The sequence below is a fragment of the Elgaria multicarinata genome, chromosome 11 (assembly GCF_023053635.1).
Source record: "Elgaria multicarinata webbii isolate HBS135686 ecotype San Diego chromosome 11, rElgMul1.1.pri, whole genome shotgun sequence".
NCBI lineage: Eukaryota > Metazoa > Chordata > Lepidosauria > Squamata > Anguidae > Elgaria > Elgaria multicarinata.
The window spans coordinates 9066209-9081609 of NC_086181.1; the positions used below are offsets into that span (position 1 = coordinate 9066209).

The following is a 15401-nucleotide window of genomic DNA, read 5'->3' on the forward strand; positions in this document are numbered from 1 at the left end:
ACTGTATATAGGGTTTCACTTACTCTATAACAGCTTTTTATGGTGAGTGAGCCTTTTTTAAAAAGGGAGAATGCAAGAGACAAGCATAGTGACTCTGAGCTCATTTTAGTTAGGACCAAAGAACATGGATTTATTTATTTATTTATTTATTTATTTATTTATTTATTAAATTTCTATACCGCCCAATAGCCAGAGCTCTCTGGGCGGTTCACAAAATGGATGGTTCACAAGATGGATGCTAGCACAAGTTAGTTTCCACCTTACGGCTAGGCTTGTGAAAGAAGCATTGCTCAGTGGTAGTGATGGTGCTGTAGTGCTGTGGAAAGGGCCTTAAATCCTGGCAAAGAGATGGGTTCAGGGAACAGCCAGCAGGAGATAAGGTAAAGGCCAGCATGCAAGTAACTTCTGCCATTTCCCCAACCAAACCACCTGGGAGCTCAAAATCAAGATGAAGCTACATATTATATTAATTGCATAGCATATAGTTGCATATACTTTTCCTATTCTAGAGTAAGGCCACAGCTAGACCTAAGGTTTATCCTGGGATCATCCAGGGTTCGCCCCTGCCTGAGCACTGGATCCCCTGTGTGTCACCCGGGCTGTTGCTAGACGAGGCGTTAGCGCGGTGTGAGGCCCGGTCTCGCTCCTGTGCATCCAGATGATGCACAGGGGATTCTGGGGTCAGGCCGGGCTAAGACCTCCCTTAACCCGGGATAAGCGGATTCGCTTATGGCCCGGCTTTTCCGCAGCCCCGGCCTGAGGCCGGGGCTGCGGAAGGTCTAGCAGGGTCCATGGCTTTTCCCGGCTGCTCGCTTACTCACGAGTAGCCAGGAGAAGCCACAGACTGGGCACAGCATTCCATAGGAATGCTGTGCCCATCAGGCCGGGGGGAGGGAATCACGCGGGGGGGAGATGGGGGCCAGGGGAAAGAGCCGACCCAGCAGGAGAGATGGGGGGGGAGCGGAGCCAGGGCATGGCGAGCGGGCACGGTCGAGTGGGCAGGGGACAAGGCATGGCAAGCGGAGACGGGGGAGAAGAAGGGGGACGGGGGACAAGGCATGGCGGACGGGGGAGAATGGGCGAGCGAGTGGGCAGGGGGAGCATCAGACATGGGGGGGGGAATCAGGGGCAGGGGGAGCGGGGAACCCTTTATTTTTTAAAAAAAAGACTTACCTGTATCGGCGGTGCGCTCCTGTGTACATGGCCCTTTAAGTGTTGACGTCTGGAAAAGGGCGACGGCGTGCGCTAGCTGTAGCGCACCGTCGCCCCTCCTCCCAGACAGATTATCCGGTAGGTCTAGCAAGGCCCCTAGACGAACAGGTTTGACCCCTGGACGATCCAGGGATAAACCTTAGGTCTAGCTATGGCCTAAGTGTATGCAGGCCTGATTTGGATCGAGACCACCACACACCAGGAGGGGAGCATTAAAGCTTCTCTCCTGCCATTGGTTTCCTGAAATACACACACACACACTTACACGGAGTGAGAGGGGTTTAAAAAAAAGAAAAGAAAAAGACAATTGAGGGTTTTTTGTGATATTTTAAACCGCGGGGGGGGGGGGGCGGATTTTAGGAAGCAAATGGTATGAGGGGAGGTTTAATCCTCGGTCCTGATCCAAATCAGGACTGTGCACACCTACCCAAAAGATTCCTCAGGTGTATGCTATGCAATGGCTAGCATTCCGATTTTGAGGCAAGTGCTCCAGTGTATATCTGCAAATATATTCAGACTGGCATGATGATTTCTGAGGAAAGTGCCATTGATATCTGGGATATCAGCAGACTGACAGTACCAGGGGTGGGTAAATGAGAACGCCTGATCCCTGGAGATATGTCTTTCTTATCATCCGGGGAGGTTTTGTCAAGAGAAAATCTCCCAGCAGTTTCTCTCTACAACAGTCCAAGATGTTTTAGGGATGTTTAGTGTCTTAGCACTTCTCCAACGCAGAGGTTTCTAAATTCAGTTCTTAAGTGCATCCCAGTCTCACTGGGATCCCAGGTGAAAGTTAATGGGGTCAGACCCAAGCAACCCATGTCAAATTGTTCTCAATATGCAAGCCTTGTTTAGGGTGGGCAAAAAAATAATTGGCACAAAAGAGCGTAAAATTAGCATGTGCTAATCTATATAGAGAGGTGCAAATTTAGTAGCAATTACTATTGTTTAAATACAAATACAGTACATATCACCATAGTAGGGGGGAAACATGACCAGGTGATCTGTACTCTTGACTAATCTACTGTTCAGATGATCATTATTGATGGGCAATTTCAAAGCCCAGCTCTTCCTACTCATGGTTCTTTATCTTTGAACTGGACAGCCCTTCAAATAGAAGAAGCCTTCAAATAGAGAATTGTCCTCTATAAAATAGGACACATGGCCACCCTAGCTTAAGGCAACAGTATTAATTTGCCAGGCTCAGTACTTCCTTCATACCTTGTTTTCTAAATTCAACAGCATGATTCCCCCATCCATTAATTTGAATTTAGGAGCATTGATAACATGAATTATTGCAAACAAATTAAATGGTAGAATCTACTTCCAGAATTTAATTTCAGCTCAAAGATCCTCCACTTTCTATACTAGCCACCACCATCAGAGAAAGGGCTTAAGGACAGTAGATCGCATTCCTGTTCTTAAATTTCTTATGAGGCCGAAAAGCACTGGAGTGACGATAATCATACCGAGAGTTTTGAATCGCTCCACCTCCAATGTGGGTGAATGGCGCTATGTGGGATGAAGTTCAGAGATGCAATTTTCTTGGCAATGGATGTGATGGATTTTTTATTATTATTATTATTTAATTTTTTAAAAAAAAATTTTTTGAGAACTGCCTGTTCCAGGGCATGCCGGAGGAGAGTCTGCTGTTTTCAGCATGGTCTTAAGTAATTTGCAGGAGCTAATTCCAGAAGCCTTCAGAAATGACTCACTTAATAACAGAGACCACAGGCTAATTAGGTTCAACATTCCAGAGGGAGGGAAAGAACTATGAAGCAACATTATTAAATGGTAGGGCCTGCTTGCTTTTTGCAAATGTGGCAAGCTGTATGGACCCTGATGTCAAACTGAACAACGGGGAAATGTGTGAGGCTCAGAAGTTGCGTAGGAAAGCTGCCGGAATTCATAGAATTCTGGAACAACAGACCAAAGACAAGACAATCCAAATCCACTACATCTCCCCTCCTACCTCACCACCCCCCCTTGCATCCTGCATGCATAACCCAGGCCGGACTGGTTCACAATTAGAGAGCAATTGCCTTGCAGAGAAAGCGCCTGCAAGGCAAATTGCTCTGGATATCTCTAGCAGGCAGTCAAATTGCACACTGCAGAGGAAACCAAAAAAGCAAAACCCTAGGACTGCCAGTCATTTTAATCTGGAGGACCTTTTCTGCCAAATATGGCAATCAATTAGGGGGAATGAGCAAAATCCATCAGCCAAGGGCTGTTTTAAATACTCCTGATATTTCTCCTAGAAATTAGCACATGCAACCCTCATGTAAATCACAGTGTGTGTCACTCACACACGTATTACTACACCCAGTAGGAAGCCACATCCTGTTGTGACTCCTTGTAGCATATACTTACAGTGGAAGACATGTGTAGCCTTTCCATGTAGGAATTATCTGATGGTTGAAATGTCCCTAAATAACTGAAAAGAACTTTTATTAGGTGGCACAACACTACCCCAAAGTGATAAAACATCGTTGCATTCATTGTAGGCTAGAGATAGGGAGAAATGGCCCAAAATATGGGTGTTAGGGACTCCGAAAAAGCTTTTCCTTGTGGCTCGGCTCCATCAACAAACATTAACTTTCAAAGCCACTCATCACAAGTGTTGGCATTTTTGCATCAGTGTGTTATCACTGGTGGTAGGTAGGTAGATGCTGCTAGCTTGGAAATGGAGTAAGGCAGGGATGGACGCTTTTGTTTCAAGAATAGGGGCCACTGTTCTCCAAACAATGGTCCAGAGATGCCATTTTAGACATCTATCTATCATTTATCTCAAGGGTGACCATATGAAAGGGGAATTTCAGCAGGGGTCATTTGTATGTATGCAGCACCTGGAGAAATTCCCACTTCATCACAACATTTAAAGCTGCTTTAGCAATACTAGAGTGACCAGATACAAAAGAGGGCAGGGCTCCTGCAGCTTTAACTGTTGTGATGAAGAGGGAATTTCACAAAGTGCTACATACATACATACAAATGACACCTGCTGAAATTCCTTTTTCTATGCAACTGTTAAAGATACAGAAGCCCTGTCCTGCTTTTCATATAGGCCTTAGCTAGACCTAAGGTTTATCCTGGGATTGTCCCGGGGTCATCCCTGTTCATGTAAATGACACACAGGATATCCCAGGAGCAGGCAGGGACGACCCCGGGATGACCCCAGGATAAACCTTAGGTCTAGCTAAGGCCACAGTCACTCTACTTTATACCTATATATCTCAAAAACACCAATGTATTTTAAGAACATTTGTTTGTTTGTTTTTGTCTTTTTTATTAAGATTTTTCATATATATATATATTTATATATATATATATATAACAGTAAAAAAAATACAGATTACGAGGCTTATACAGTACTGAAAAGAAAGTGATCAGTTTCAAAGTGCATCATTTCAAAATTTGATTTGTACGTGTGTGTGTGTGTGTGTGTGTGTGTGTGAGAGAGAGAGAGAGAGAGAGAGAGAATGATGCCAGATGTGCATTTGCATATGCAATAAAGGGATGCCCTGCTTCTATATATGTCTAAATTCTCCAATCCGTTGATAAGTCTCAATCTGTGTGTCAGTTTTTCAGAGAGAGCAAATTTCCATATTCTGCTCAGCCACTTTTGTAACGAGAACCCAGTTGAAGATTTCCAGTTCAATACAATCTCATGTCTGGCAGCTGCAAGCATTATTGGGATCAAATCTTCATGTAAAAGATGCTCATTCTCATCTTTGAAAACCAAGTGTAGAAGTTTGCATATCGTTGAGAGAACCCAGTTCCAAAAGTCATTAATTAATGGGCACAAATGCCACATTATGGGGCCAATTTGACTGCACCTCCTCCAGCACAAAAGAAAGACTTGTTAAAATATGTATTTTAATTGGGGTGAAGTGCTAACAATGGACAAACTTCATAGTGGCTTCCCTTATTCATGCCAAGATTGTATGAAAAGGAGAAGCAGACAAAATCTGAGGCTGTTGGTATTTTGTCAAGCTGATTCCCGTGCTAATTTTAGCCTCTGTGAGTTTTCATAGATGAGATCACCCAACCATTTATATAGTTTGGATACTAGATCTTCTGTAAAGCAATTCTGAGGTAAGCATGCATTTTCAAATATTGTTAGCCATTGGGGAGAGCTTTCTACTCTGACTAGTGTGTTGGCAAATATAATTAGTTGATGGTTTTCTAGCCATTTATTTATTTATTTATTTATTTATTACATTTCTATACCGCCCAATAGCCGGAGCTCTCTGGGTGGTTCACAAAAATTAAAAACATTCGAAGTATAAAACAACACTATAAAACCATAATATAAAATACAATATAAAAGATCAACCAGATAAAAACAGCAGCAATGAAAAATTACAAATTTAAAACACCAAGTTAAAATTTATTTATAGACTGTTTAAATGCTGGGAGAATAAAAAGGTCTTCACCTGACGTCTAAAAGCATATAATGTAGGTGCCAAGCGAACCTCCTTAGGGAGCTCATTCCACAGCTGGGGTGCCACAGCAGAGAAGGCCCTCCTCCTGGTAGCGACCTGCCTCAATTCCTTTGGCAGGGGCTCGCCGAGAAGGACCCCTGAGGATGACCTTAGGGGGAGGAGGCGTTCCTTCAGATAGCCTGGCCCCAAGCCGTTTAGAGCTTTAAATGTTAATACCAGCACTTTGAATGTTCATGATGTTCTAGTACTTTGTAACCGCATTTCCAAAGCAGGAAGGAAGATGGGCTGGCCCCTTATGAACAAGGCCCTGACAGGCAGAAATCCCCTCCCTCTCCAACTCAGGAACTGTGTTGGCATTTGAACTTCAGGTGGCCTAAGATCGGGTATAAGAGGGGTGGGGATGGAGCAAGAAATTTCGCCCACGCTTTCCAAGCCTTAACTGTTGCTTCATCAAAAGACTTTTTGATCTTTGCTATCTCAGTCTTGATGAGTTTCTTAAAGGGAAGTGCTTGGTGCGGGAGGGATCTACTTGTAGTTTCCATAGAAACCCAGGGTATACTCATATCATTTCTTAAGATGCTTGTTAATTGTTTGATGTGGAAAGAAGCAAAGAATGACCTTACATGGGGGGTATAGTGAACTCCTTTCTCAGTTGACTGTGATATTGTGAAGCTCTAACCAGTCGAGACTTTTCTTCTTTATTGATAAATCTCTCTAAAAGTCCTTGCCATTTTTTTCAGTTTATGATCCGCTGGGGGAATAGGAATCATGAGAAAAATGAAAGAAAAGCTTGGCCAATATCACCATTTTTATAGAGGCAATATTGCCCAGCTTCATATTGGCCCATTATTTCAATTCATGTTTCATACATTTTGTTATGAGTGTGAAATTCTGGGGAACCAGTGGCTGCAGGTCTTTCAGTATTGGTAGGCCCAAATGTTTTAAACATGAATGACTCAGAATTATTTGGGACACATTGTAAAGTTTCTTTTGAACTTCGATTGGCCTTTGCAGACAAAACAGCTCAGATTTATCATACCGTATTTCTTCGATTCTAAGACACACTCCCCCCCCCCCCCGGTATAAACATCTCTAAAAACAGGGTGTGTCTTAGAATCGTGGATGCGTTTATTATTTCTTGGAATCAAAGCTTTTTTTCTGTTGGTGGTACTGAAATTAGTGTGCATCTTACAATTGATGGCATCTTAGAATCGAAGAAATACGGTAATTTGTTTTAAAATGGGTATGATAGTGGAATACAGACAATGTTTCTTCAAGTGCTGACATAGCCGTTTCAGGGTTAGAAAGGAACAGGAGGATATCAACCCCAAGGAGACTGATCAAGTCTGTCTGGCGCCTACACTGTACTCTTTTCATCGCCAGCTGAAGACCTTTTTATTCTCTCAGTATTTTAACACTTAATTTTAACTTAAATTTAAATTTTACTGTTCTCACTCTGTATTTTAATCTTACATCAATTTTGCTGCGTGGTTTTATCCTGGTTGTGCTTTTTATACTGTATTTCGTATTTGTGTTTTTAACGTGTTGGTTGTTTCATTATGGTTTTAATTTTTGTGAACCGCCCAGAGAGCTTCGGCTATTGGGCAGTATAAAAATGTAATAAATAAATAAATCAAGTGGGTAATGGTGCCTATCTTAACACGTTTAATGTTTGGAAGGCTGCAAACTGTTTGTGCTAGGGACTCTATAGCAATGGCAAAAAGCAGAGGGGAGAGTGGACAGCTCTGGTTTGTCCCTTTGTGCAATTGTAGAGGAGGAAAATCCATTTTCTTTGTGTGTATAAGTACTTCCAAGGCAGCATTAAGTTAAGTTATAGCTGCCTGGAACCACTCACCTGTATGCATTTTTGTATGACTTTGAGTAAATAGAGCCACTCCACCCAGTCAAAGGCCTTTAAAGTGTCCAGGGATATGATGGAGACTAGGGATTTAGCACACATGTTGTGGTAAACAATATTTAAGACTCGGCAAATTGCATCAACCTTTTGATGACCAGCCATAAAGCCAGTTTGGTTTGTGTGGATGTATTGTGTGATGAATTGGTTCAGTTGCTTGGCCAGGATGAATGTGAACAATTTGGCATCCTGATTAAGCATTGCAGCTGGGTAGTAGGACCCTGGTAATTTAGGATTTTTACTGCCTTTAGGGAGGACTCTCCTCACAGCCTGAGTTCGATCCCAACAGAAGCTGGTTTCAGGCAGCCGGCTCGGGTCAACTCAGCCTTCCATCCTCCTGAGGTCGGTAAAATGAGTACCCAGTTAGCTGGGGGAAAGGTAATAATGGCCGGAGGGAGGCAACGGCAGACCACCCCGCTATAAGGCCTGCCAAGAAAACGTCAGCGAAAGCTGTTGTCCCTCCAAGAGTCCGTAATGACTCAGTGCTTGCACGAGAGGTTCCTTTCCAGGGAGGACTACCACCCTTTTTCAGAATTCTGGAAAACGGGAGCTCTCTAGAATGTCATTAAAGAGGATCTTGAAAATACCCCTGTAAACCAATCTATGCATGGGGATTTGCCCAGTTTCAGGTGTTTAATAGAATCTATGTCCTCTTGTTCTGTTATGGATTGGTGAAGCCCCAACCTCTGTGCAGCCTCAATTGGTTTCATGTCCAGGGAGTTTATGAAATTATCTACATTCAAATAATCCGGGGTTTTAGATTTATATAAATCAGCATACAACTCCTGAAAGGTTTCTCAAATAAGCTTAGGCTTACTTGTTGTTGTCATCCCCCCTTTTAGTTAATATAGCTGGAATAATTGATCTAACACTCCTTTGTTTAAGGGTTCTAACTAGCGGCTTCGTTCCCTTGATACCAAATTCGTAACAATGGTGTTGCAGATAGATTAGGGAGGATTGAAGTTTGCCATTTTCAAGGGTGTTAAGTTCTGCCTGTTTAGCCCTTAGTCTGGCGTATGTTTTGTTTTTGTTTTTATTCTAATTTCCCATTTTGTGATCCTCCAGAGGGGTACAATTTCCTTTGTGAATTCTTTGTTATTATTTCCCTCCCTCAACATTTTAAAGGAGTCCTCTTGGATGAATAGACCTCGCAAATCAGCCTTCAAAGTATCCCCCCAAAAAGTGGGTGGAGGAAGATCTGTAGCAAGATTATTATCCATAAAGAAATTTGCTCTGCTTTCAATAATTTTTTGGTTTAAAAGGCTGTTTTACGAGCAAGCTTGAATTCATTCTCCACGCAAATGTTTTGCCAGAGGTAGCGCCTGTGTTTAAGATCAATGATGTGGGAGCCTGATCAAACCTATGGCTTGCTCAGTTAAAGTCAGTAGAAGAGTAATAGACACTAAGACATCTATTCTTAAGTACAACCCATGCCTTGGGGAGTAATAGTTATAAATGCACTCATTCCCACACAACACTTTCCATGAATCAGTTATTCCATATTTGCAAGATTTTTTAGGGCGGTGTATGCATTGGGTGGTCATTGACGCCTCTATCCAATTTACAATTAAAGATAGAGTTCATGCATCTGCCCAACATTAAGAACATAAGAAGAGCCATGCTGGATCAGATCAAGGGTCATAGAATCGTAGAATCGTAGAATAGCAGAGTTGGAAGGGGCCTACAAGGCCATCGAGTCCAACCCCCTGCTCAATGCAGGAATGCTGGTCCATGTAGTCCAGCATTCTGTTCACACAGTGGCCAACCAGCGGTCAATTGGAAACCCACAAGCAGGACATGAGTGCAACAGCACTCACCCACCCATGTTCCCCAGCAACTGGTGTATATAGGCGTACCACCTCTGATACTCGAGGTAGTATATAGCCATCGGGACTAGTAGCCATTGATAGCCTTCTCCTCCAGGAATTTGTCTAATCCCCTTCTAAAGCCATTCAAATTGTTGACCGTCACTATGTCTTGTGATAATGAATTCCATAGTTTAACTACCATATTTCTTCGATTCTAAGACACACTTTTCTCCCCATATAAACATCTCTAAAAACGGGGTACATCTTAGAAACGCGGGTGTGATTATTGTTCTTCGAATCAAAGCTTTTTTTCTGTTGGTGGTACTGAAATTAGTGTGTGTCTTACAATCGATGGCGTCTTACAATCGAAGAAATATGGTATGTGCTATGTGAAGAAGTTCTTATATCTGTCCTGAATCTCCCACCAATCAATTTCATTGGATGACCCTGGCTTCTAGTACATAGGCGTGCACAGTATATTTCGTTAGGGTGTGCACCCAGGGAATTTTATTTTCAATTTTTTTAAAAAAAAAAAATGTGGATATGTATTGAATACTCAGTCATAAAGGACATTATTTTTATTCATTTATTTTTTAAACACTGTAGACACTGATGCCCTACTCTGCATTCAGCTTGCCTGACCATAGGAAGGCCACTGCAGGTGGGGGGGAGAGATGAGAAATGCCCCCCTCAATTTGGCATTTATTGCTTGAGACATTAGGGTGTGCCTGGGCACACCTGGCACACCCCTTGCACACACCTATGTTCTAATAGCAGCTTCCTCTACACCATGCATAATTTTGTACACCCCTTGGCCTCCTTTTTTCCAGGCTAAACAGTCCCAGCTGCTGTAATCTTCCCTCATAGGGGAGATGCGCCAGCTCTCTCAGGTCACAGAATTACTTTCACAAGTAATTCTTGGTTATGATTATAGCCACCCCTCATGCTTTAGATTAACACCCCCTGCACAATACAGTCCCTCTAATATCAGGTGAGACAGGTTTTATTTATTTATTTACTCCCAGGCAACAGTGGGTGTCCTGAAGCTTTTGATATCTGGCTGCCACTTCACAAGATGGCATTTGTTACTCTATGCCTTTTAACAGCAAAGCTCATCCCATGCGCATTCCAGGATGTGATGTTTAAGCTATTCAGGTGGACAGGGACAGAGGTGGAAACGTCTGTCTGTGTGCTTGCTCCCACAGTGAACTGTGGTTGCCTTTTTCTGTAATTGAACTTGGCACCTATGCACCTGTAGTTAACTGTCAGCACTAAAGCTGATTTTATTTTAAACTATAACATTAACTAAACAATAACCAATTATCAGGAGAGGAGTAAATAAGCTCAACTCCTCATATCCAGACTTAACACTCCCAATGGTCCCAATAGGGGTAGTGGGAGCTGAGGAGAGATATAGCAAGAAATATGTTCTCTTGTCTGCCCTGGCTTCTCATAGTTGAAAATTGTCAAAAGGAACCTGAAACAGGGCTTTTCAGTTGTATGATTCAGCAGCATCTCTAGGGCCTTGTTTGCGAGACAACATGGCTGGTGCATGATAGGAATATCCAAGAAGATGTACTTTGCAAAATGGCTGCCATGTTGATGTTTGCAACTGATGATTTCACTTCTTTGGAGGTGCTGCATTTTTCTTGTGAACCCTGCCTCAAGTGGGATTGATTTGATGTTGATTATTTGGGTGGACATCTTCACTCCTGTCTGGGGTTTCAGTTGAGTTCAGTATTGCAATTTCTACTGCTTCACAGATGCCTGCTGCTTGTGTCATGTTTGATGCTATTGGCACTTCACCATCATAGGAGAGTACATGGAACAAGGCCATCCATGTTCAGACTTTTTTGTTTGTGAAGTGTTCTGGATGCCAGATCTTGGAATATGTTTACCTTGTTGCTTTTGTATTGCAGAGAGTCATAATTACTTAGAGCTTGTAGAGTTTAGCGTTTCTTGGGATATTGTGCAAAATGAACTATGATGTCACTGGGGTAGCCTAGAGGTTGATATATATAGCCCAGGGCCTGGTGGGCTCTCTTTCAATATCTTGGTTTGTCCAGTGTAGCTCTGGACATATCTCTGCAAACCATTTAATTTGTAATGCGGTCATATCTCCCTCTTTTTCTCGATCCTCTAACCCTCTGACAAATAGGTTCAGCCTGTGACTTATATTCTCCAGGTTTTTTACCTTGGCTTGGAGGTCTTGAGTGCAGTGAAGTCAAAAAATTTCTCATCCTGAGTCACTGAGCTCCATAGGTTCCTTTGTAGTAGATTCTGAGTTGGTCAGTTTCTTTGATAGTTCTGTCCATTTTGTGTGTAATAGTCACAATGCAACTGACTAATCCACTTGTAGTTCTGCTCTCAGTTTCTGAAAGAGATCTTTCAAGCTATCTTCTGTGGGTTTGTTTTTGGCACCTTTTGGCACTTTGGAGGTGCTTGATGGCATGTCTGAGACAGTGGAAGTGATGCAAGGGCCAAGGCATCAGAATGATCTTTAGGGTAAAAGTACGTCGTCAGGAGCAAGTCAGAGGTGGAGTCAGATAGACCCCGCATTTCCTTCCCCGACTAAGCCAGGCGTTTTGACATTAAAAGCTGAGGATTAAATCACAGTTCGTAATGTTGAGACAGTGGGCAGGCAGAGTCGCTCGAAGACTAGGCATCCATTTTAGTCGTGCACTAGCCACACAACCCATTTAAAAACATTTGATGTGGCAACTTTTTAAGCATCATAAAACAAATGTAATAAATGTAGTTAGTGCATAGGCTCATTTAATTGTTTTGATATCAATAGTCACTCAGTATGCAGAATCAGCAAGCTGGCTGCAGATATAGACGTTCCTGAGGAACAATCACACATGGTCTGCTAAACCACAATTGCTTTTAATCTCTGCTCGTTAGGGAAGTTTCACATTCATGCTATTGTTTCATTTGCACTCCTTTTGCAGTATTAGACAACCAAGTTCCTGCCATTCCAGCTTTCTGGGTCTCTAGATGGTATTGACCTTGCAAGATATGTGATGTCAATCGCCTATTTTTGCTAATTCTTCTCTGCTTCCTTCCTTGCAGGTCCCCAGTGCAATGCCTTAGTGGACCTGATAGGGACCTGTTGGCCTCGCAGTGCTGCAGGGCAGCTGGTGGCACGTCCCTGTCCTGAGTATTTCTTTGGAGTGCGATACAACACCACAAGTAAGCCAGAAGAGGGCTTGGGAGGGGGGCACAACGCCTGGAGCAAGTGGGGAGGGTCCTCCATCAGCAACTATAAACCAAAGGCTGGAGCTGGTTAAAAACTGATGGATCCAGAATGATTGTGGGGATAACAATGTGTTTTGTATCAGGAATTGAATCAGCAACACTTATAGCCTGAGGCGGTCTGTATATACTTCGGCCTTAAAGCCCTCTTTAGGCATAGATGGGAATGGACTATGCAACATCAGGCCCTGTGATTGGCAGGCAGAATGAGGTTTTTGGATTGGTTAGGCCTGGTGCCTCTGTTGGAAGCTTGGTGTTCTGTGAGAGCATAAGAGCAGTACCTTCTGCTCACTGCATTTGAAGTTGCTAGCCAAGGTCTGGTCCCAACCCCCAGATCCACTTTCAGCTCAATAAACTGACCTGAAGGATTCTGGGCTGAAGAAGAAACACACAGCTCTGCATTTAAATTATATATTGTTTTAACTTGGTTTATGGGTTAATTTGTTTTTAGCTGTGTATATTTACTGTTTTATACTATATGCTTTTATCTAGGGTGACCATATGAAAAGGAGGACAGGTCTCCTGTATCTTTAACAGTTGCATAGAAAAGGAATTTCAGCAGGTATCATTTGTATATATGGAGAACCTGGTGAAATTCCCTCTGGGCACGGTATACCTGGGCACAGTAATGGACTGGATGAGGGCTAACAAACTGAGACTCAATCCAGACAAGACGGAGGTACTGTTAGCGGGTGGTTCATCTGTCCGGCGAGGTGATGTTTGCCCTGTCCTGGACGGGGTTGCACTCTCCCTAAAGGATCGGGTCCATAGTTTGGGGGTGCTCTTGGATCCAGAACTGTCAGAACTTGAGGCACAGGTGAACTCAGTGGCAAAGAGCACCTTTTATCAGCTTAGGTTGATATACCAACTACGCCCTTATCTGGACCAAGATAGCCTAGCTACAGTTATCCATGCTCTGATAACCTCTCATTTGGATTACTGCAATGCGTTATACATGGGGCGGCTTTTGAAAACGGTCTGGAAGCTTCAGCTGGTACAAAACAGGGCAGCCCGTTTACTAACAGGGACTGGCCGGCGAGATCACATTATGCCAGTCCTTTTACAACTTCATTGGCTGCCAGTCCAGGTCCGGGCCCAATTCAAAGTGCTGGTATTGACATTTAAAGCCCTAAACGGTTTGGGGCCAGGTTATTTGAAGGAACGCCTCCTCCCATATGTACCTGCCCGGACCTTAAGATTATCTACAGGGGCCCTTCTCCAAGAGCCCCTGCCAAAGGAAGTGAGGCAGGTGGCTACTAGGAGGAGGGCCTTCTCCGCTGTGGCACCCCGGTTGTGGAATGAGCTCCCCAGAGAGGTCCACCTGGCGCCTACACTGTACTCCTTTCATCACCAACTGAAGACCTTTTTATTCTCTCAGTATTTTAACACTTAATTTTAACTTAAATTTAAATGTTACTGTTCTAACTCTGTATTTTAATCTTATATCAATTTTGCTGCGTGGTTTTATCCTGGTTGTGCTTTTTATACTGTATTTTGTATTTGTGCTTTTAACATGTTGGTTGTTTTATTATGGTTTTAATTTTTGTGAGCTTCGGCTATTGGGCAGTATAAAAATGTAATAAATAAATAATAAATGAATAATAATTCATCACAGCAGTTAAAGCTGCAGGAGCTATACTAGAGTGACCAGATTTAAAAGAGGGCAGGGCTCCTGCAATTTTAACTGTTGTGATGAAGAGGAAATTTCACCAGATTCCCCATATATACAAATGTCACCTGCTGAAATTTCCTTTTCAATACAACTGTTAAAGATACAGGAGCCCTGTCCTCCTTTTCATATGTTCACCCTATTTTATCTGTACGTCACCCTGAGATCTTATTGATATAGGACAGGATATAAATGTTATAAATAAATAAATAAATAAATAAATAAATTTGGGCACAACCAGGTGGACAGATCACTCCTTCATGTACAGGTTAGAAACCTGAAGAAAGTTTAGATCTATGTGAAATTCTGGAATAGTCTCCCTAGGATAGTTGTGGGGACATACAATAGAGGATCTCTGGATTTGAGATACAGTAGATCATGAAAAACATAGGGGAGGCATCTTATGAGTTGTAGTCTGTTACCTTGATGTTGGCTTTATTTATTTATTTAGTGCTGAACATATTGAAAAATAACTATAAGCAATTTACAAGAAAGTTAAATACGTTAAAATACATTATGATTTAAGTCAAATGCAATTAAAATACATAATAATTGCTCACACACATAATTAAAAACAAAATGAGCAGCACACTTACTCAAGGAAAGCCTGGATAAAGAAGTAGGTCTTTAATTGGAGCCAAAAGCATGCTACGGAGTGCCTCACTCCCCAGGCATATAATTTTATGGTTATATTCTTTTTTCTCTGGGTCGACTGTTACAACTGAGCACTGGATGTTTGTTGTAAAAATGCACCCAATTAGATAGCGCTTGGGATTACCTAGGCCTAATCTACACCAAGCAGGATGTTGCACTATGAAAGTGGTATATAAAAGACACGAGCCACACTATTGCTTTATAGCAGTATTGAGGTGCACTGTCAACTGTTGGGACCCATTGGCACATACCATATGCCACTTTCATACTGCTATATCCTGCTTGGTGTGGCTCCTGCCTTTGACATACCACTTTCATAGTGCAATATCCCGCTTGGTGTAGATTAAGCCTTATTCTCACACTCAGGGTCTGACAGATCACCCAGACAGTTTTCACATTTTGCATGATGGGAAATCATGGCCATTACACCAGTGTAAAAACAA

The 15401-nt window shown here is 42.6% G+C and overlaps 1 protein-coding gene across 1 annotated transcript in view; it reads left to right on the forward strand.

The window, feature by feature from the left end:
- The window catches only part of LOC134406641 (corticotropin-releasing factor receptor 1), a 75609-nt gene that overhangs the window by 30133 nt on the left and 30075 nt on the right, over positions 1–15401 (forward strand). Inside the window, exon 3 of the mRNA XM_063138159.1 lies at positions 12453–12572. Coding sequence (XP_062994229.1) covers positions 12453–12572 — 120 coding nt within the window. The remainder of the gene's footprint in view (positions 1–12452; positions 12573–15401) is intronic.